The 22129-nt window shown below is 37.9% G+C and overlaps 2 protein-coding genes across 3 annotated transcripts in view; one reads left to right on the top strand and one right to left on the bottom strand.

Moving 5' to 3' along the window:
* Nucleotides 1–1987: 1987 nt before the first annotated feature.
* LOC119069728 overlaps nucleotides 1988–22129 on the bottom strand; it is a 51530-nt gene continuing 31388 nt past the window's right edge. Inside the window, exons 2-17 of one of the 2 annotated variants that reach the window (XM_037173857.1) lie at nucleotides 14067–14189; nucleotides 13776–13999; nucleotides 11506–11707; nucleotides 11269–11416; nucleotides 8820–8888; nucleotides 8419–8749; nucleotides 7974–8351; nucleotides 7573–7828; nucleotides 6989–7506; nucleotides 6784–6920; nucleotides 6589–6716; nucleotides 4054–4226; nucleotides 3838–3982; nucleotides 3254–3771; nucleotides 2113–2353; nucleotides 1988–2081 (exon numbers count right to left, since the gene is read on the bottom strand). In XM_037173857.1, the coding sequence (XP_037029752.1) occupies nucleotides 2141–2353; nucleotides 3254–3771; nucleotides 3838–3982; nucleotides 4054–4226; nucleotides 6589–6716; nucleotides 6784–6920; nucleotides 6989–7506; nucleotides 7573–7828; nucleotides 7974–8351; nucleotides 8419–8749; nucleotides 8820–8888; nucleotides 11269–11416; nucleotides 11506–11707; nucleotides 13776–13999; nucleotides 14067–14189 (3563 nt within the window). In that variant the 3' untranslated portion in view covers nucleotides 1988–2081; nucleotides 2113–2140. Of the gene's footprint in view, nucleotides 2082–2112; nucleotides 2354–3253; nucleotides 3772–3837; nucleotides 3983–4053; nucleotides 4227–6588; nucleotides 6717–6783; nucleotides 6921–6988; nucleotides 7507–7572; nucleotides 7829–7973; nucleotides 8352–8418; nucleotides 8750–8819; nucleotides 8889–11268; nucleotides 11417–11505; nucleotides 11711–13775; nucleotides 14000–14066; nucleotides 14190–22129 lie in introns of both variants that reach the window. The other variant, XM_037173856.1, reaches the window with a different exon arrangement.
* Nucleotides 4416–6592, top strand: LOC119069733 (oxygen-dependent choline dehydrogenase-like). The gene has a single exon (XM_037173864.1). The coding sequence runs from the start codon at nucleotides 4640–4642 to the stop codon at nucleotides 6482–6484; it is 1845 nt and encodes a 614-aa protein (XP_037029759.1). The 5' UTR covers nucleotides 4416–4639; the 3' UTR covers nucleotides 6485–6592.

Consider the following 22129-nt stretch of genomic DNA (forward strand, 5'->3'; position numbering starts at 1 on the left):
ATTCTAATAATTAAATCGAAGAAAAAAACTTATTACAAAAATTTTCAATACTTAAAAGTTAAACGCTATAATAAAGAAAAATAATTAAACAAAACTTAACCATTTGCTTGTCTGTAACCTTCATCTTCTAATTCGTTTAGACACGAAACACACATGAATTTCTTGGTATATATCATCATAATCGATAAAAAAAATCAATTTTTATCTTAAACTGAAAATTTAAAAAGCATTTTTCTCCAATTTGTTTTTTCTTCTTCTTTATTTTTTTTGGTTTTACCGCTACGTTCGTTGGTAATAACCCATCAGTGTAACAAAAAATATTTTTGTTTTCAAAATCGATGTTGGAACTTAACTTAACTTTCTCTTCGTCTTATAAATGAGGTGATAGTAGAGCAATTGAAAACAACTCTCGCGTCACTTAATTTTATTTTTTATTTTTTATCACAGATTTGGCAAATTTATTTTCTTTTTTGTTTGTTTGTTTATTTTTCCCTTAATTATGTTTAGATAGGTTTCTTTCTATTTTTATAATAATTGTATCGGTCATTATAACAGCGAATATACTTTTGTTTGAATCAATTAAAAAAAGGAGATATTAATGAGCTGAGAAGAAGAGAAGGAGACGTGCAAGTTTAACGATTTAATTTAAATAAAAGAGATTGATTCAAACTCTTTCTCTTACTCTGTCTGGTGTGTTTGTTTATTTTTTCACTTCCTTTTTAAATAGAGAGCTTGTTGCTATAAATAATCACGTGTTGGTATACAAACAAAAAAATTAAAGCCTCTTGAATATTCTGTAGCATCGGTCGCTCTTGCGAGAATCATCAGGTGGTGGGTATAGTGAATGGAACGAAGATTTTCTTTTTTTTATCAAATAACGGTTTGTCTCTCAGGACCGCGCATCCATTTAATTTTGTAGAAATAGGATTTCTGAATATTCTCAGAATTTTCGGCCTGTACGTCGTAATAGTAGCGAGGAGGAATGGATGTTTGTAAATGTTGTTGACAAAGAATTTTCCAAAGAAAATACTCTCAGGATTCAATGATTTCAATGATTTTCTTATCATTTTTTGCTTCTTCCTATTACGTTTTGAGGATTTTTTGGTTTTCGGAGAATTTCGCGATTATTTTATTCGACTTTGACGATTCTTTTAGAGTGATATCGTCAAATCTTCATTTGATTTTTTTAACTTTGGGAACAAGCGGTCTCCGATTTTAATGAGTGATAGCTCGTTGGATTCGTCTTTCAATTCTAAGAAACACGTATCTTTCACTTTTTCTAAAAAAAAATTGTTTTCTGTGAAAAGCGTTCAAAAGTGAAGACATGTCAGAGGGTACCGAAAACAGTTTTTCGACAATAACTCAAGAAAACATGATTTTAAATTGTTGTAATGTTATACGAATGTCGGCCTTGGAAAGACCTACAGGTAGAGTATACGCACCGCTTGGTGCGAGTAGATCCACGAGAGTTATGACTAAAAATGTAGTGAATGTTCGGAGACTCCGCCTTCTCTGCAGCTTCGATGTAAACTGAGTACGGGATGTTGTAGCTGGCCTCACCCACTATCGTTCCTAAATGATAGGAGTTTGGAAAAACGATATGATCAAGTGGGAGCGAACGGTTCCCCAATCACCTGAAGATTTGGCGATATCACTCTTAATCCTGAAAATATCCCACCAAAAGAAAGAAAATCCTCAGAAAATAATTGAAAATCCTCAAAGAATTTCTTTTGCAAAATCCTTTTTCTAGTTTTCAAAAAAGTTCAAAGCTGACAAAGGTCCACGTTTATCTGTCCTTTGGATTATTTTGATGAATCCTATTTCTATTGCAGCTTAACTTCTCTTTTTATGATGAATCTCCTTGCTCCTTCCACTGCATAAAACTGATTGCGAATTTTCTGTAGGAAGAAAACCACTCTCACCGTTACGAATTTTCGTTCCATTCACTAATATCTTCCAACCGCAATGACATTTACCAGCCCGAGTGCCACCTCTTAATAGGTATATCGTACGGGAAAAAAATAAGGAAACGGTAAACTGTATCTTAAGAACAAACAACGAAGCACCCATTCACTTTGCTTAATTGTTTGTAAAATATTTTTGTTTTGTTTTGTCTTGTTTGTTGTTTCTTTAAAACACTTTAGCCATTCGGACCGATAATTGGTCTGCGAAAATTCCAATTATGCAACGGTTGTTGACTATAGCTACTATCACCATTAAGTTCCAATGTGTCATCATTTTCATTTAATGTACTTAAGTTAATATTACTAGTGTTACTATCTATTGTTGTGTTTAACAACTGCTGTTGGCTCCGGTCGAATAACGACGTATTAATTAGAGAGTCAGTGGAATACTGGAACAGAGAATTTTATTAGTAAAAAAGAAAACATTTTCGACGTATCGACGTATTCAAGATCTCAACGAGAGGATCACCCAAATGCGTCCGTTTCATTGGACACCATTAATGAAATCGAATTGTTTGCCGTTTAAGCATGTCAATTCGGTGGAGATTAGAAGTGAAAATTTCTTTTCGAATTTGCTTTTAGAGCGACGACTTTTTCGATGGAAGAGATCACTCCATCATGTGTTGTTAAAATGTACTCGGAAAACCGTCATTTTATTGTTTTTTTTTTTAAAGAAACTTCACTCCTCCTTCTTTGAGCTTGAAAGTATCAGGACTTCTAAAATTGTAAGACTTTCACCTTTACAGGGGACGACAGTGAAAATTAGACATAAATTCACTTCAGCTGTTTTTCAGCAGCTGGTCCACTCACACAAATAAAACTGCTCACACGTCTTTATGCGGTTTGAACAGTTACACACCCGTGCGTGGTAGTTGTTAAACCGTATAAAGGAAGGCGTATGAGCAGTTTTGTTTGTACGAGTGGACCAGCTGAAAGAGAGCTGAAGCGAATTCATAAATTGCTCTAACGTCAACTGTAGCCAGGTCTTGTTTGATTCTTTGAAAGATGCTTATGGTGAAGGCGGAAAATGGGGTTACCATGAATAAAGGTCCAAGTTCAAAAATTGCTCTCCTCTCAATTTTTGGATTTACCTCGAAAAGATCAGTAAACGGTCAAGCTATGAAAATGTAATTGGAAGTTTCTACAATCAGGTAAAGGCGTCCGCTCCTTGACGTCTCATTTCGAATTTTATTTCCCATCCAAAAGCTAAGAGGCAACCGTGCCCGCAATATTTAAGTTACCCAAATCCCGTCCACACAAATTTCCTGTATGAAAAGACAAAAACTCACCTGAGGATTTGAGGGTGCTTTCAGATTACCATTTGGAGGTGTTGATGGAAATACGTTTTTCACATTGGAATGTACTTTTTGAGGTAGAACCGCATTATTATCGTCGACACAGGTAGCGCCATTACTCTGATTTGTTTCCGCACCAGCCGGAAAATGTAATTGCGCCGGGTTCGAACTGAACTCGTCCTCTTTAGCCTTAATGACGCACGAAAAGTCTTCATCGTTTCTCGGCTTTTTCGGCGTCGAACTGTTCAGCATAATTCGCTCCGAAACAGCATTATTACCATTGCCACTGTGCCGAACCAGTCCGTTCGGCGCCAGTGTTTCCGCTTTGGCAATAAGGTTTTGCATTTCGTGCAAATCTAAGTTACAAGTGGCCGACTGTGTTGGTATAGGCGATGTTGTGTTTCTGGTGACATTGTGACCGGAATCGTGTTTGGAACACGTTCGATAACGGACAATAATCCACAATGTGATCACAATGCACAATATGGACAGCATGGTACCGATTAGAATTCCTGTCCAACATAGAGATTGGATGTAAACAAACCGGAAATATTTGGCGAATTTCTCACAAAAATTACCTAGAGTGGGATCGCGACGCTTGGTGTTGAACAGGTTGGAACGATCCTGGGAAATGTTCTCAGAATTTATGTGAATGGGAATGCCGTGTGCGTCGCTGACGGCTCGAATGGTAATATTGAATTTGTCATCTTGTCCGAACGGGAACTGTGTGGGGAAGATGTTTAGCACAATTTTTTCGTACAAAATCTGGTGGGGCAGAGTTTGGCGCTTCTTACCTCGAAATAGTTTTTGTCGTAACTAACATTCCTCGAATGAAGTTCATCGTTTATTGTCCACTCGATTTCGTAATAACGAATATTTTGTAGGCCAGTAGTGTGGTCTGGTGGTGACCATTTCAGTTTCCAACCGTTGTTATTGTAGATGGTGTAATTTTTAATTGTCCCGGGCACTGTGAAGAGAGATATGAACTGGTCAACCAATAAATCAATTTTTGAAGATTTCAGAACAAGTGGGACCACTGACTCTGTCTCCGGAGAGATTCTTCGCTTTTAATCTAATCATTTCGATTCACATTTTCTATCAATAAGCAAACATTGAGAGATATTACATTTCCGTAATTCATTGTCACTATGTTTCTAGTTGTTCTCTGCGAGTAGTTGAAATTCCGTCGATAAATTCCAAAGTTTTGCTTGAGAAGCATCTGAGAAAATCGTTTGTTAATCACAAAAACGCAGTGCATTTCAACTGAGGTCAAGGTCGGACTGATTGATTAATGTGAATTGTGGACGCATCTTTGTACTCATACTAAGCGTGTTGTTGCAACAGAACTGTTCTAATTGTGTACAGCAGAAAATTGAAATCATGGTCCAATTAGCATCCGCCCAGGCACTAACAAAAACCGCAGCATTTCTCCAGCTCATGACCAATCTGTGGGTTCAAACACCAGACTACACCAAACAAATCCAACGACGCAACGACTGGAATACACATTATGACTACATAATTGTGGGTGGCGGTTCAGCTGGTTCGGTTCTGGCGAACCGGTTGAGTGAAGACGAATCGGTCACCGTTCTGCTGTTAGAAGCCGGTGGCGTTGAGAATGAATGGACGAAAATTCCATGGATGGCTGGATCTTTGCAGAAAACCGAGATGGATTGGTCATTCGCAACAGAACCGCAAACGAATGCGTGTCTAGGACTCGTTGGTCAACGGTCACAATGGCCACTTGGTCGAGTTCTGGGCGGATCGTCAGTGATCAATTATATGGTTTATACGCGCGGTAGTCCAAAGGATTTTGACAACTGGGAACGGATGGGGGCGAAAGGTTGGTCGTACGAGGAAGTGTTACCTTATTTCAAGAAATCGGAAGATATGGAAAATGAAAGGTTAGCGAAAAATGGCTATCATGGCAGTGGTGGATACTTGAAAGTTTCGACGAATACTTTTAAGACGCCAGCAATCCAAGCGTTTCTTGACGCTGGCGAAGAATTGGGCTATGAAACAGGAGTTGACTACAATGGACGTTCCCAGAGCGGATTTGCAGTCTCGCAGGGTACGATTAGCAATGGTGAAAGATGTTCGGTAGCATCGTCCTTCATTGCTGCCGCAGTAGACAGACCGAATTTACACATTCTCACGCGAAGCTTCGCCACCAAAATTCAATTCAACGAACAGAAAAGAGCCGTGGGAGTAGAATTTCATCGAAATTTCCAGTCACATGTGGTGAAAGCAAACAATGAGGTCATCGTGTCTGCTGGCGCTATCAATTCGCCTAAACTTCTAATGCTATCTGGTGTCGGTCCTAAAGACGATTTGGAAAAGTTGGGAATATCAGTAATTGCCGATTTGGTAGTGGGACACAATTTGCAGGATCACATTTCTCCCGGTGGTGTTCATTTTACAATGAAACCAGGTTCTGGTATCTTAGCTTCTCGCCAACTGGCCGACTATGAACAAGCATTCAACAGTTACAGTAACAATCGCGAAGGGATTCTCACATTGTCACCATCGGAAGGAGTCGCATTTATTAACACCAAATACAACAACGACTCCAGTTGGCCAGACATTCACGTTCACTTCCAAGCAATCAGTCCCGCAGACGACCCAGAGAATTCACGGAAAAAAGCCGGTCTATCGCAAGAATTGTGGGAACAGGTATACGCTCCGTACATTGGAAGAGACACCTTTACCATTGGTCCCGTCGTGCTGCGACTGAAGAGTGCTGGATACACGAAACTACGATCGACCGACCCGTACGACGATCCGATCATCGATCCAAAGTACTTCTCCCATCCAGACGACATCAAAACGGCAGTGGATGGAATGAAATTGGGCATAGCAATTGGAAAGACAAAGGCGTTCGCTAAGTTGGGAGCCGAATTGTTCAGCACCACATTTCCGGGATGTGAAGAGTTGGAACAATTTTCGGACGAATATTTGGAGTGTGTAGTCCGAAGCTATACGGCCACTTCATATCATCCGGCTGGAACGTGTAAAATGGGCGCTGCAGACGATGTCACAGCAGTCGTTGATCCGCAATTGAAAGTTAAGGGTGGCATAAGTGGTCTTCGCGTTGTCGACGCATCAGTAATGCCGTTGGTAGTGTCCGGTAACACAAATGCCCCCACCATTATGATTGCAGAGAAGGCAGCAGATATGATCAAAGAAGCAAGGACGAAAAATCAATATGTGAAGACCGAACTGTAGATCGAAACACTTCATCTGATGTTGTCGACATTCTCTCGACGGAAAAACCACTAAGTGCGAGTTGCTTGTAGAATTGCAAATAAAGAAGAAAACGATCAACTCACCGTCTTGTTTGGTTCGAGCGTTGAATTCTCCCAGCTGCGAATAGTTCTGAACGCAATCGTACAGAAAAATTCGGTGAATCTCGTTCGGGGTCAGATTTTTTATTCGAAATTTGGACTTTTGCGCGTGACTAAAACAAAAAGTAATTCGACGAGCTCATTAGTGGCTGGGATTCTAGCGAATTGCATGCAACTTACATGAGATGACAAGTGGCAAAGTCTGTCATAACGCATGCCTGAATACAGGCAACACTTTTATCGGACGAACTTAGCGTTATGCTTCGCGATTCTGTCTCAATGATCTGAAATTGCGATATCGTCGAAGGTTTCGATATCTGCAACAGAAGCAAAAACAACAATTTCAATGAAAAAAACTCTCACACGCCCTGAGTTTCATTCGTACGGTTTTCCACTGCACATAGCTGTTGTCCTGATACAATTCGCCGTCGGTGTCCATGACCGGCACCAATACCCTCACATCGATGAACGAAGTGTTCGGTATCAAAATTCCGGTCACTTCCCCCTGCACCTGAACTTCCGTGATTCCCTCCGATTTGTCGGATCGTTTCATTGTTTCAAGCTTTTTCAATTCGTCGTTCATGTACAGCGGTAGGCTGGCCGTAGCAGAGGATGATGCAAATTGCTTGAAATTGTTTGGTACGAAGCGTCTGTCCCTGGTTCCCTGAAATTCGGGATAAACGTTCGTGGTCGCCTTAATTTTGATCAATTTCGGTTGGATGTCGTCCCAGCGTTCCATTTCCTTTAGCTTGTCTTTGGTGCCGATTATTTGATCCGAAAATTTCGTTGGATTTGAGGTGTCGTTGTAGCGAAATTGAATGTTTAAATGGCTAAGATTGGCTATGTGCAACTTGGGCCACCAGATGAAAATACCAGTTTGATGTACGATCGAATAGATCTCCACTGTAAACAGAATGCCAAGATTAGAACCATACCGGAAACTGTTTCACATGATCCACTTCGACTTACATCCTTGCAGGGCACATTTTGTTCCCTTGGACAATTTCGACATATCGTACAGCAACTTTTGGCCGCTTGGTCCTTCGTGACCGATCTTCATCATTCCTCGCATATAGAACATGAACGGATCGAATAAATCGATGCTGGATATGGGAACGATCACCTTTCCATCGAATCTTTTGATATTGTGTTCGAAAGTTGATTTCCATTCGATGAACGATGAGCGGTTTGTGCTGGTGTAGTAAACTATAGCGTGCCACTGAAACTGTTCGACAAAAATTGTTAGATAACTTGATCTAGGTCTTCGCACGATTAATCTTAGGTTTGAGTAATGTGCTTTGGGCGTCACAACATCTCGTTTACGAGACAACTATACGATTGACAAGCACGAAATATGTTGTTTCACTCACCCTATTGGTGTTTTCATAATCGATCAACATTGACGATTGATTCAACGGATAACATTTAACCTTTTGCGGCCCCTCCGTGATCCGTTTGTTGATCCAACTGTACAACGCTGACGAATGAGCTTCACCAGCCGAGTTGTGAGCCACACATTGATAGATTCCCTTGTGCTCCTTTTCGTACGTATTGATATTCACAATCGAATCGTTGTATGTTACGATATAGTCGAACAGCAGCGGTGCTCCATTTTTGTACCAGCTTATTGTCGGTTTCGGATTGCCCGTTGCTGTACAATTAAACGATCCAAATTCGCCGATACCGGGAGTTTTTGAGTTTAACTGTTGAACTATGGTGGGCGGTACGCTAATGGTAACATTATACATCTGCAGCGAAGACAGGAAATTTGAATTAAAATTCGATTTAAATTTGGGAAAATGGCAGAAATGTTACTAGAGAATCGGTCGTTGTTGAACAGTTATAAAATCCGTCATGCGTTGGATACGATACGTTCCGAAAGACGAGTACGTTCGATGTGTCGTTGATGCGGAACGATTGATTGCCGTTACGCTGGCGAAACGTCCATCGCACTTCCTCCGAAGAAGCGACACAAAACAATTTGAGAATGCCACCGGTTTTGACTACGATGGTTCGGTTTTCGGCCGTCCACAGCGGTAATATCATTCCCGATTTCAGTTGAGATTCAGTTGCATTCACTACTTCCAATGATGACGAATATGATCGGACAGGTCTCGTGTGAAAGAATGCATTTTGGGCTGTGCATCTACAATGGGCAACGGATAGTTTGATTTATGATTTGATAAGAGTGTTTTCGAACATCGATTCCTACTCACTTATACGTTTGACTGTCCGATTCTTTTACTTGTGTAATTAACAAACTACCGTTGAGCAACTGGAACATTCTGTAACGAAATTTTCGTTTTATTAAAATCGTTAAAATTTATGATCCAATAAAATTTGGTTGGACTGTTATTCCGTTTTCCATTACAAATGTTTTGTTCCCTCCACTCCGCATTTTCTGTCTATCTTTGCAAATTTTGCACTGACATTCAACAATAAAACATATTTTCAACCGAAATACTAATCGTGGCTTTTAGAAGAATTTTTGGACAGTTTATGGAGGACATTTACATTTTGTCGGAGAAGCCAAAAAATATCGTTTATTACTTTCTAGTCTGTAATTGGCCGATTACAACCCGGCATTCAATAGTATTTTACATGACTAGGGATACAAAGATGAAAAGTAGAGTTGATCCGAGGCGTAGATGAGGTCAATAAACACACGAAAACGTAACTTTTCATTTTTATTCCCAGTTTTGTAACGGATTTTACATGCTGAGGGCGTCGAAAGTAGTGCTTGAAACGTGAAAAGTACGGTTTTCGACGCATGTGACGTGCAAATAATAGGTTTCTTCCGAGGCCGTTCAAAATATCAATCGTCATCCACAGAGAAGCCAACACAACCTCACTTTGAAGATTTAACGAACAAATTGGTTTAAGTTGCGGTTTTGTTGTGATGACTGTTGGTTGTGTCTGTGGATGACTGTTGGTTGTTTTCGGCCTGTCAATATTCGTTTTTACCGAACGATGGAAGAAACCTATATTTTAATCACAACACGACGCAAAGTTCAGGTTAAGAAAACGTCAGGAATATCACAATTCAACGGAACGATAGATGTAAATGACTCTTCTGCTTTGTGCAGTTATTGACCCTGCTGTCGGCTCGTATCAAAATGTTCACACAAGAAATGATTTAAAGCTTTGTTACAATAATAATGAGATTGCGATGTTCACTAATGAGTTGACGTAGAACGTGGAAATTATAAGGAATTTCTGCGTACAAAGTATATTTAGAGAGCGGGCAACTTTTAATTTTGAAGTTTTACGTCACGGCCGAGTAAAACCAGGCAGGATTTCATTAATTGTTCTAATGAAAATGAACTCAAATGAACCCTAACATAAGTTCAATTAATTTTATTCGCAAAGTATAAGGCTACAAGATAATTGAGGTCACTATGCAGGTCAAGTACTCCTGCCTGATTTTACTCTGCCGTGCTAATAAATGAAAATCGCAATCTCCCTAATAATGTACTGAGGGCTTCTTTTGAAAAGCCGCCTACCAAAATCGGACCCATTTCGCCTGGGATACATGGTTTGAAAGGTCTTTGCCAGTAGACCTCAAAACAGGCCTCACACGGTCTCTAGCCACACCTGGTTGCTGGTTGAACATCCCTGAAGTTGGTAAAATGGTGATTTTTATCCGAATTCTTTGGCCGTTATAAACGATCGTCCCGGGCGAGAGTGGGCTCGTTGGAAAGCTGAGTTCAAGTAGTTTCGGGTCATGCCTAGTTTAATTTAATTCATTGATATATGTTTGCAAAAATCTGCAAGAAAAATTTTCAAAATCTGTGTGAACTTTAGACAGGTCTGGGCTGGTACTGATGACGCTTAATGGGAACCTAATATGCTAGTCGTAACATACATTGTCTAAGCTTTCCATTGATACCCCATTTGCAGTGCTGGTGATTGCCGACATAACAGAATTTTATGTTAGCACAACCGCTACTCGTAAAACTCGCCAGCAATCACCAGCACTGCAAATGGGGTATCAATGGAAAGCTTAGACAATGTATGTTACGACTAGCATGTTAGGTTCCCATTAAGCGTCATCAGTACCAGCCCAGACCTGTCTAAAGTTCACATAGATTTTGAAAATTTTTCTTGCAGATTTTTGCAAACATATATCAATGAATTAAATTAAACTAGGCATGATCCGAAACTACTTGAACTCAGCGTTCCAACGAGCCCACTCTCGCCCGGGACGATCGTTTATAACGGCCAAAAAATTCGGATAAAAATCACCATTTTACCAACTTCGGAGATGTTCAATCAGCAACCAGGTGTGGCTAGAGACCGTGTGAGGCCTGTTTTGAGGTCTACTGGCAAAGACCTTTCAAACCATGTATATATCAATCCCAGGCGAAATGGGTCCGATTTTGGTAGGCGGCTTTTCAAAAGAATCCCTCACTGCTATTTGGACCAAGTATATTGGCGCTTCGGAACAAACAGTGTTTCACCAAGAAGTACAAAAAGTGGTGACAAAAACGCGTAGCGGTAGATACAATATTGTTACGAAGAAATACAAATCATACATTCTATGTTCATTGTGAAATTCGACGAGGATAGTTTGATCTTGGATTTTTTTGATTCCATTTGTGTAATGTGGAAGCACAGTCCTAAACTGCAGAAATAATTTGGTGAAAAAGTGTGACATTTACTCGCCTATTATTTTGGTTGAAATCGATGGTTTTGTTGTTCGCATATCTCCATGTGATATTAGCGGCCGGAACACTATAAAACGGACATTCGATTACGACAAAGCTACCAGTCTCTGCCGAAATATTTTTCTCTGCCGCGTATCGTGCAAAAACTGCAAGAACAAAAAAAAGACAACAACAACAATCAGCCATCGGCAACACAGAAAGTGATTCTACTCCATTTCGAATATACGCCACTTACCAGCTTTCTCAACGTTACACGCTGTCGATATAACAGCGCCAATACCCAATTTGGAGCCGTCAGCAACAACGCATTGGTATATGCCAGCAGCCGATTTTGACTTTGTCAGTTTGAGTGTTCCGTTCGGGAAAACATCGAAATCGGATCGGTGTATAAGTGGAAGTCCATTTCTCAGCCACTTGTAAATTAATTTATTCTCTCGCTGCTGGAAAATTGGGGGGAAATTAAATTTTACGTTTTTTTTTATTCTTCAATGGAAACAATTGCCACTAGACTCTACAGTTTTCATTACATCGTAAAATCGCATCGAACCTTTGAAGGAAACGCAATAAAATTGTAATTAAAGGCAATAAAATCATGTATGGGCTGCGCTTTTACTTTGGTTGGGCTGATTTTCTTTTCTTATTTATTTTTTCTTCTAAAATCGAATCGGAGACGGTATATCACAATGTCACATAAATGAGAAAAGTTTTGACAAAATTGTTCGATGAGTTCAATATTTAATTGCAGAAATGGGACATGTCACATTAGCGAATTATAAGCAAAATGAATTTTCATTCAAATAGACTGAAGATGTTTCAACTATCAAAACGAAACGTCTATTGCCATAGCAAGTCTACGGTAAGAAACGGAGTTAATCAATGAAATTTTCTTTTTCTTATAATTCGCTAATGTGACATGTCCTGTTTCTGTATAATGCCGACAATCAATGAAATTTTGACGAGGTAAGTTGTCATTGTCTCCGACTCTTTGGTAAAAAAGTAGTCTCGGTCGGGTTTTTTTCTATAAAAAGATCGAGGTTCAAGGGTTAGATTTGGTTGAGAAGGCGTACCAAGTCACATTTTACAAATCAAAAATATCAAAAACAGCCTACCGAAATCGGACGCATTTTCTAGTGGACTTTTTTATATTTGCCCAGAAAGTCATTCGACCCTAGAAGTCAAAACCACTTTTAAAAAAATTCTTCGAAGTTTGTGTGGCTGGTGAAAGGTGATCAAAAACCGAAAACTTGCACTTTTCTTACAAAAATTTCTACAGTTACACGAGCCGTACAAGATAACAAGAACAAGAACAAGGTAAGTCTTCGGTTGAAAACGTCAACTGCACATATTTCAGTGTCGATGAATTTTAAACCCAACAAATCCCTATTCGGCTCAATAGTACATGTGATTACCTTTCTAATGACACCCCACACGACCCTGTACGGCTCGTGTAACTGGAGAAATTTTTGAAAAAAAGAAGTGCAAGTTTTCGGTTTTTGATCACCTTTCACCAGTCAGAACTGCCAGACAAACTTCGAAGAATTTTTTTGAAAGTGGTTTTGGCTTCTACGGCTTCTACGGTCGAATACCTTTAAAAAAGTCCACTGGAAAATGCGCCCGATTTCGATAGGCCGTTTTTCAAAAGAATCCCTCGCGGTAGGTCTGAGTACTCTATATATTATGTACAAATTTCGACCGGTGGCGATCTCATTTATACAATGCGCCTAAAAAAATCTGGGCCCAGACTGATTAAGCTCTACGACTGCATAGAAATTTAGAGAAACAGCGCGAGATTTTTTTTTTAATGAAACTCTGCTTGAAGTATTTACCCACGCGTACATCGAAATGATTAATGTGTGATGTCATAAAGCAAATCCATTACACATCACTGACCATGACCAGAAATTCCGATTCAAAACCATTTATTGTGAAAGAAAAGTTGTTTTATTGCATGATGCCAGTGAGATGCAGACTTAACCTTCACCAAATTCATGCGGAGTGCGGCCGAACCGCCGAACGCATTCGCTAACGATTAGAGGATTTCTAATTAATTTTATCCTTTCATGATTGCATAATAAATCGACATTGATGTGATCGTATCGCTTTGAAAAAACGTTCTCTTGGCATGCAAATCATCCAACGATAAATTGATATTTATATTAAATGAGATAAAAGGAAAACAAATCTCAGAAACATTATTTTCAAAAAAATAAAGGAATAAACAGAAATCGATAAAAGAAGATGACAAAAAGAAGTCTAAAGAGAGATGAGAAATCGACACAAACGAAACTACATCGAAAAGTTCAAAAAAATTTCAATGGAAACGAGGAAACATTATCCTATTCAAAGAAAAGAAAAAAAAAACTTCACCAAACTATTCGTTTGACCGTTTCGAAGCACCACAGGATATAGGCGTTCCGAAATTAAGAAGAAGAAGAAAAAATGTAAAGAAAAATTAGCCTCACCCTAGACGTTGTTTATATTATTATGAAAATATGTTCAACTCACCCCGTACGTGTCTCGTTTAAAGAACACACCCGTACCGCTGTCATCTCCGTCATCTTCATCGTCGTCGTCGTTTGAGTCCACATTTTTGGCAATCATAATTTCATTCCGATCATCCGGTTTTAAATCGGTAAAATGCGTCTTCTTCATTTTATGAGCTTTCTCCTCCCCCTCCTGTAGGTCGTCCATAACATCGCCATCGTCGTAATCGCCATCATCGTACGGACCTATTTTTTTTAGGAGTGAATGGGGTTAAAATGGAAAAAGAATTAAAAATTAAAATTTAATTCGTACCGGTGTAATTAGCTGAACATGGTAGAAAAAGTGGTTGTAATTGACTGAATATTGCATTTGCAGGTGGATGTTTGATTATTTTGAGTTGGGGATCATCCGTTGTCGTTTGGGTTGGTGATATGACTGAAATAAACAAAACAATTTTTTAAATTAAATTCAAATCTGAAAAGAATTTAAAGCTTCGACAATGTGCTAGTTTCCACTCGTCAATGTCATAACTCGCTAATCCCGAAAAAAATCGAGGTTATAAAAAGCTCAGAAAATTAAAACCGAAAATTAAGTTCCCAAAAATAAGCCCTGGTAGTGGAACTCCCATGAGCAGTCGCTTTTGTTGCCAATAAACGATAATTGTAAACAATTTCGTCACAACAGGTTAACACAGTATAGAACCAGTTACACTTTATCAAGCGAGCAATAAGCTATATCTAAAATTAACATCAGTGAAAGGACACAACAGCAAAACATTCAACTTGTTTACGTTGCAGATTTGGCAACAGCAAGTTGGAAATAAAGAGCAAAAGCGTAAAATTAATCGACCGTGCATATATTAAACATTCATGCTGTTCACGCACAGTGCCTGTTCAGAATAGGACACGCCATCACTCACAGCTCAAATCATCTGAACCTAAAATCACTTTCCAAAAATTCCATGAATTCAAAGAACACATCGACAGATGAAATTGCAAAAACAAAGATGAACATCACAAGTGGCTCGTTCAGTCATTCCATTCCCTAGAGTAACTCAACATACTCTCGTGAATTCTATTAAGAAACAGTGTATGTTAAAAATGCTCTGTGCATTATTTTGGGAAAATCTAAGTTAACATTGTATTGTCAAAGTGTTCTAGAAGAGCTTAGATATTCTTAGCAGAATTTCAGTGTGTGATATTGATAGATAGATGACGGACGTTGTCTTAAAATGTCTTCTATCATCAATTGATCGTTGCGGGCGAATTAGTTCAAAACTAATCATTTTAAAGCCTCTAAAAATCTTCTCGTGTAATAAATAAACTGATTTGTAATAAAATGAGTCTGACTTTATTTGTGGAAGAAAGTGCTGAAGAGAACTAGTCGTGATGTCCAATTCGTTTGCAACAGTGTACTAAGTCAAAGACGACAGTCGTATGAAACTTATGAGCATACTGTGACGTTACGTAGTGCGTTAGATTGGGCTCGATTCAGTCGAACAATTCATTAAGTGGGTCAAATGGATGCTGTGAGTTCAATACAAAAATCCATTCATCTTCTTAACCTAACGTTCATTCAATGTGGAAACAATTTTTACAAATGTTGGTCGAGCATTTTCGATGAAACCACAGATGTTGGTGGTGTGTTTCATACTCCGTGTCCTATCTAAGGCGTTAGAAAATTAAGATGAAATAGTTGCCCTGAACTTTGCGACCTTTTCTTCATTTCGATGTCCTATATCGCGGAAGGTCTTCATGAAATCACTTTATTTTAATGCGCCACTCGCCCGTAAAATTAATAATTAAAGTGGAGTTATCAAATTCATGTTTACCCGGTTCTCAGTGTAAGGATCTATTTTCTTTACCAAATGAATAGATAGAAGTCTTTTGTATGTGCCGACAGTGCAAAGACAAACACGAACCCATCAAACACGAAAACCTGTAAAATTTCGGAAGTAGTAAAGAAAAACATAGTGGGAAACTATAAAATCTGTAGAATTTCCATAAAAGAGCACTTAATTTCGCTTCATTCTCGATGTATGCGAAACAGAAAAACTATTTTGAAAAACCCTCTCGTCAACTCCAAAAGCCAAAGCATTTTAATGTTTGTTTAGATTTTAGTTGAATGGGTTTGTGATTTATTTAACTAGTCGCGTCTGTTCTCGGCCGAACTGAGAACTTATATAAGACCGAAGACTCTCCACATTCCCCCCGGTTCTTAATACTAATATAATTTGGATTCTCTGCGTTTCTGTATTATATGCCAGTATTGCTATGAATTACAAGAGTGTCATTCTGTTTCTTCTTATATATATCTCATCCACCATCCAACGATGAATGTGAAATTGAGTTTGAAAAGTGGAGATCTGGGGAGGCAGAAAAATTTCTATGATACAAAACTTACAAAACATATAAAACCGAGTGATTTGTGCTGCTTCTTCAGCTAAACTCTTGTGTCTCCACATAAATTTATATCGAATATGATGGGCACTTAATATCATGCAATATGTTTTATGGGTTGTAATTAGATTAGATTTATTTGATGCTCTTTTCTTTTCGGTTTTAATTTGATTATTTATCTCATTTCAACAATAATATTTCATTAGAAAGAAACGCAATTTATGTGGAGACGGGAGGGTTTCATTGGTGATGGATATTGTTCTCGTTTATCGAAATTTTTAATGTTATACTTCAGCCGGTAGTGAGCAGCACCAGAATAATATTTAACAATCACTTAGTCAGACCGCTTTTATCGTACAAAGGTAGACACGGAATTTTTCGTTGTAAGACAAACACTCCCATTGATTGATGTTGTTAATCCGCGAATAATAATGAGAATTCAAAATTGGCAATTTTTAGGTCGTTTTCATCCAATTCGTTGGAAAATTAAGATGCATAACAGTTTGGTTCTTTTTGCAGTGACAATGTTATCTCTAGTCTAACCAGGAAGTTGTTTCAAGGGATCCAAAATATGTTTTTTTTTCAGAGTTTTCCCAGGACACAATACCATAATCACGAAAGATCTGAAGCAAAATTGGAGCTTTCAATAAACTATCAGGAGCTAAAGGAGCTATTTTCAGTAATTCACATCCCCTCGACTATAATTTTACCATTACAGTCCGTTGTATCTACAATTTCAAGCCGTTACAGTTATTACATTTATGATTCTGTGCATTTATTAGGTTCAACTCTCTTCCACTACCCATGACTCGTAAAAATAAAGTGTCGATCCCTCTTTAAAAAAGGGTATTGCTGTGCTATGCCTAAAGTATAATAAAATTGTCTTCTCTTATTACAATCACTTGAGTATTGCAATTTCATTTCCTAATTTTCTTCATCAAAAAACAAATCAAATTTAAATATTTGCCATGAGAAGAGGATAGAAAAGATTTGAGCTGGCCAGTGACCAGTGACTATCAATCGATTGAATCGAATATGAGTTGGACATTGGTTGAAAATCTCACATTTTTTCACAAAAAAGTAACATTTATCTCACAATATCCGTATATGAGAAGAAATTTATTCGATTTTGTCGGTTCCAATTCAAATTCACCATCCATAATAAGTTTAAAAAAAAAACCCGTCGAGGTCTGCCTGTCAATGCTGAATGGTGATCCCCGGGAACAATAATCTAAAATTGCGACTCCAACAAGGAATTTCACGTCGAATAACAAATATCACAGCAACGTCGAATCATCGGGGATAAGACATTCACATGATAAGACATTCACATAACGATATTTGGGATACTCATGACGGATGGGTTACTTTTTTTAAAACAATTTTGACATCCAAAAAACATAAGTTATAGTATGTTGTGTTACAAGTATTGTAATGTTGATTTTTCAGCACTATACCCAAGTTTTCCATACGAGCGGAGCGACTTTTCGATCTAATTATCAGTATAGAAATGCGTCGTTATCAATTCTCGGTGGCACAAATGTTCTTTTGCTAACTAGTTTCGAAATATGGCGACTTCGTCGCTTTTTTCTTCCATCGTTTAGGAAAAATGTTGTTCCTAACTTATGCTTCAATTCCAGCACTCACCTCCGGCTCGAGCCGTAAACATCTCATTCGCTAACAATTCCGTTTAGCCTGTGTTAGGAAAATAACTATTGCACTCGATATCACAAATAACCATTTAGATACTGGATTGTCACTCGAGCCCCCATCAGCCCACTTAAAGCCAACGAAAGTTTTACCTTTCGTCAGTGAATTGAGGACCATTATTTCGAGTCGTAATTTTGTATTTTTTGCTCGTCTTGGCGAATACCACTTAACAGATTTTTCTGATGTAGAGAAACTATTCTACTTAATTGAATTATCCGCGTCATTCGTAGAAAAATTAGCAAACATCTCTTGAGAGAATTAAGCTTCAATTTGGTGGATAATATGAATGTAATAAACAACGGCGCTGAGAGACATCTTTTCCGAAGATTCAAATTTAATTATATGGTAAATGAACACAGCGCCGTTGACTGGACTGCATAACAAAAATGTATGTAATTTATTAATATTAACATTTTATTGTCTTTCGAGAGACGATGCTATGCATTTTATTATCACAGTTCAGTGTTTGTATTCTTGCGTTGCGTAATGCATACACAAAAGCAACATTTTTTTTCGTTTCGTTTTTTTTTTCTTCGTATATGTATGACCTATCCCAATGATTTATTTAATGTTCAATTCCCTCAAAAAAAAAAATCTGTTTTTTTTGTGTACGTAAAAACAATAATACTGCGTTCAGTCCCCCATATTCCATACACAATATGACGGCATATATTGTGGAAGATGTCGAATTAAATAAATTTTATTTATTAGCCGCAGAATTTAAAGTCAAGTGTGAATATTTCTGTCGTTTGTCATTTTATTCTTGTGCATGTATTCCTCTGCATCGTAAGATGATTTTTTTGTTGTTATTAATTTGAACAGAGAAAACTGATTTACTGGACGGTGTACTATGGAAAATATTACTGAATTATAAAACGTGAGTTTAGTTGTAATACATTCGCAAGAGTCCGCTTGCAAAATAAATTACGTGTTCCTCAAGTGCAAGGTAAATGTTACAAGTCACGAACTTGTTTTTAAAGTCACCACCACGTTCCTTTAGAAAGGATCGGATTGGCTCAGAGTTCTAGATTACTATCTACTAAGAAGGTCCGGTTTCAATTTTGTGGGGCCAAATTCTATGTAGGTTGACTTAGCAGCAGACTGGCTACCAAAAGGCGCTCTTGTGAAATGTAAGAAATTTGAATGAAAATTACAAAGGCACACTTGTAATTTGCCAATGTTTGGTTCCACTCTCTAAATTAAATCTGAATCAAGCAACGTCTTGAATTGATTATGGTCGAAGTGGCATTAGAACTTAGCTTAAATACGAGGTGCTTGTGAGAAATAAATTCTGAAAAAACATGAACATTAAGAGTGATATTGCCAAAACATCGAACAAAATCAGACATTTGGGGACAAGGGGTCACAGATATTATTGACTTATACCTTATTCGATTCGTTGACCTTTTGCGAGTAAAACGTAGTTAACGAACAACTTTGGGACAAGGGGTCACCGATACTCGAGGTCATGAAGTAAGGGTCTGCCAAAAGGGGCCCAAAATCGTTTTCTCGCGATTAGTCGAGTAAAATCATTTTGGGAAAAAACTTTTTTAGCTAGCCTTGTATGCCTTGAAGAGACGCACATTTTGAGTATACACACCACCAGGTCCATGTTGACCTGTTGGTGATATCAATCATTTTATGTGAAAAAATAGGTGATTTTCCCAAGTCCCTGACCAGCTGCAGTGACATAAGTCCGAGACATGGTATGTATGGTGAGATAGCCTAGCCTCTTTAGTACCATAACATGCAAAAACATCCTTGGATAAATTTCACTGCAAGGGGTTGGAGCGACTTTAGTGGAAGTCCACCGCAAGTCGACGAAATTTTATCCCTTTCTTTCGTTTGTTTTTCGCTTTTTTGAGGTTTTTTGCGCGGCTATTCATTATTTATTGCTGACAAGAGTGAGATCAACTAAAATAAAGAATTTTTCGATGTATTCACGTGGTTCTAATACTCTTGGAACCCAAAATTTCGATCTATTTTGACTATTTTCTATATAAAAGTGGGATATGAAGCATTTTTGGACTTTTTTTTGTGGCTATTCAATATTTATTTTCCCTTTGGCACACCCTTACTTCATGACCTCGATCGTCGATAACAAAATAAAGTTCACCAAACGTAGTACTACGTTTTACTCGCAACAGTTCAACGAATCGAATGAGCTGTAAGTCAATAATATCCGTGACGCCTTGTCCCAAAGTTGTTAGAAGATTTCGCGATATCACTCTTAAACGAGCAACAAGCCAAATATAAATTATTTCATTCTCAAGTAGGAACAGAGGTTTCTGACACTGAAATAAATGCGAGGAGAATATCCCTTACAGAAACTAAATTAGCAATTTGCAGCCGTGCTGATTCATCGAAGAACGACGCTTCTAAAAAATTCGGTCAGTCCAGGCTTATAGGTGCAGACTGTATGGTGAAATGGGACAGCTCAATGTGGAAGCCCTCGTATACGGATAAAAAATACGGTGAGTGGTAGTGGACCATTATTTTGTCGACATTACTCTAGCACCTTCTGGAACGCGGAGAAAATAATTTTTCAGGAAAATCTGATACAATCCGAAGGATCAAATTCTTCCCACGTCGATAACTCCCATATGTACAACTGTTCGGCTTATTTTGGATGGACCAATTTTTTTTAAATTAAAAATTCGAGAAATTTTAATTACATTTCACCAAAATAGGCCGTGTTTCTCTTAATTAGCCGAGAACATGACATTGTGTCACTTATTTCACTAGGTCGATTGACTTGTTTTTCAGAGTAGATTTCGGTACCTATGTGTTTACCACACACACTACACTCTTCTACACACGCATTTTGTCCATAATTTACGCATAAAATCAACATAAAAAAAAATTTACCGATTGAAAGAGCATGGTAGCATACCGAACAGTCAAAAATTCATCAGTGAAAAAAAACGCAAAAAAATTTCTAGTTTTCTCCATGATTGAGCATGACTGAACTGATGATCAAAAATTTCAATTTTGAATACCGCACTTCTACAGCAGGATATGAAACTTGTGTTTATTTAATCGTATGATAGAACGATGATCTTGTCGTGAACTCTGTTGCCAAAACATAAAAGTTAATTAGGTAACCTTCGATTGATTGAAAGACACTTTATATTAATTGGTTCACACTAAACTTAATTATTAAACTATAAATTGGCTCTCCGATACTGGTAATAGTATTATATTGATTCGGTGAAACAATTAAGTACCGAAATATTTTGACAATCAAAAATAGAAATATAATTGAATATAAAACGGTTGTTGGTGCCATTAACAGAGCACACTGCTCTGCTATCGGCTGTGTTGTCATTGTGAACATTTTGCCGCGACCGTAAGATGAATGTACTTGGCAGACCTTACGTGCTTAAGTCCCCATCGACCGAATTTAGCGGGGTGTCGATCGTAGTACGATAGTTAAAAAAAACGTAATGTGAGGAAGATGCAAAAGAAACTGTCGAATCAGTGAAATTAAATTCGTTCCACAAATTCAAAATTATCTCCGTATTGCAGGTGTACGTGCTACTCACACGGGTGTTGGTGTTATTCAATTTTCTTCTTAACAAATTCATATACCGTTATGGTGCTTGATATTCAAAGTCAGTGAGTAACGCCGAGGGTGTTGCCACCAGCCAACTCTATCGAAAGTATTTTTGAGTTTTTTACATGCCCAAACAACCCTTTGTGCGAGCAGCCAGAAACCGCAGCCTAAAAACGTAGTTAACCAAGAACATTTAAAAATGAATGACTGTGTTTACGGACTGTTCACAACAGGGGTTTTGCGTGTACATAACAAAATACAAATAATCATTGACACCTTGACTTCATTTTCAAATTCATCCCTACATTTTTGGGATGTGAAAAGATGGTTAGATTGCTACAGTCCATTGAGACAGGGCCTATTTTTCAAAATAAGTTCTTAAAGCTCTCACAAATGCTTTCAAATTCACAAAGTTCTAAAATTTCAGAAAATTTCAAAGGTTCCCAAAGATTCGAGAGTTTTGAACAATTCTTAAGTTAGAGTCCTAAAATATTCAAAGTTCTGAAAATTCTGAAAATTTCTTTAAGTTCTGAGAAGTTGTTAAATTTTCTTTAAAAATAAAGTTCCCAAAATAGGCACTGCAATGAGACCAAAAACTTCTCCCAGTTTATGGACTTTGCAAGGTCTAACCCATTTAGAACAACAAATTGATAAATAATCAAACAAACGAACAAAGCAAATTATTTGTTCAGCTTTTTTACATTTTTGCG

This window comes from Bradysia coprophila, assembly GCF_014529535.1.
Source record: "Bradysia coprophila strain Holo2 chromosome X unlocalized genomic scaffold, BU_Bcop_v1 contig_39, whole genome shotgun sequence".
Lineage (NCBI taxonomy): Eukaryota > Metazoa > Arthropoda > Insecta > Diptera > Sciaridae > Bradysia > Bradysia coprophila.

What these genes read in the sequence shown, in the direction of transcription:
- LOC119069733 (XM_037173864.1), top strand. Translation starts at nt 4,640, where the DNA reads ATGGTCCAATTAGCATCCGCCCAGGCACTAACAAAAACCGCAGCATTT.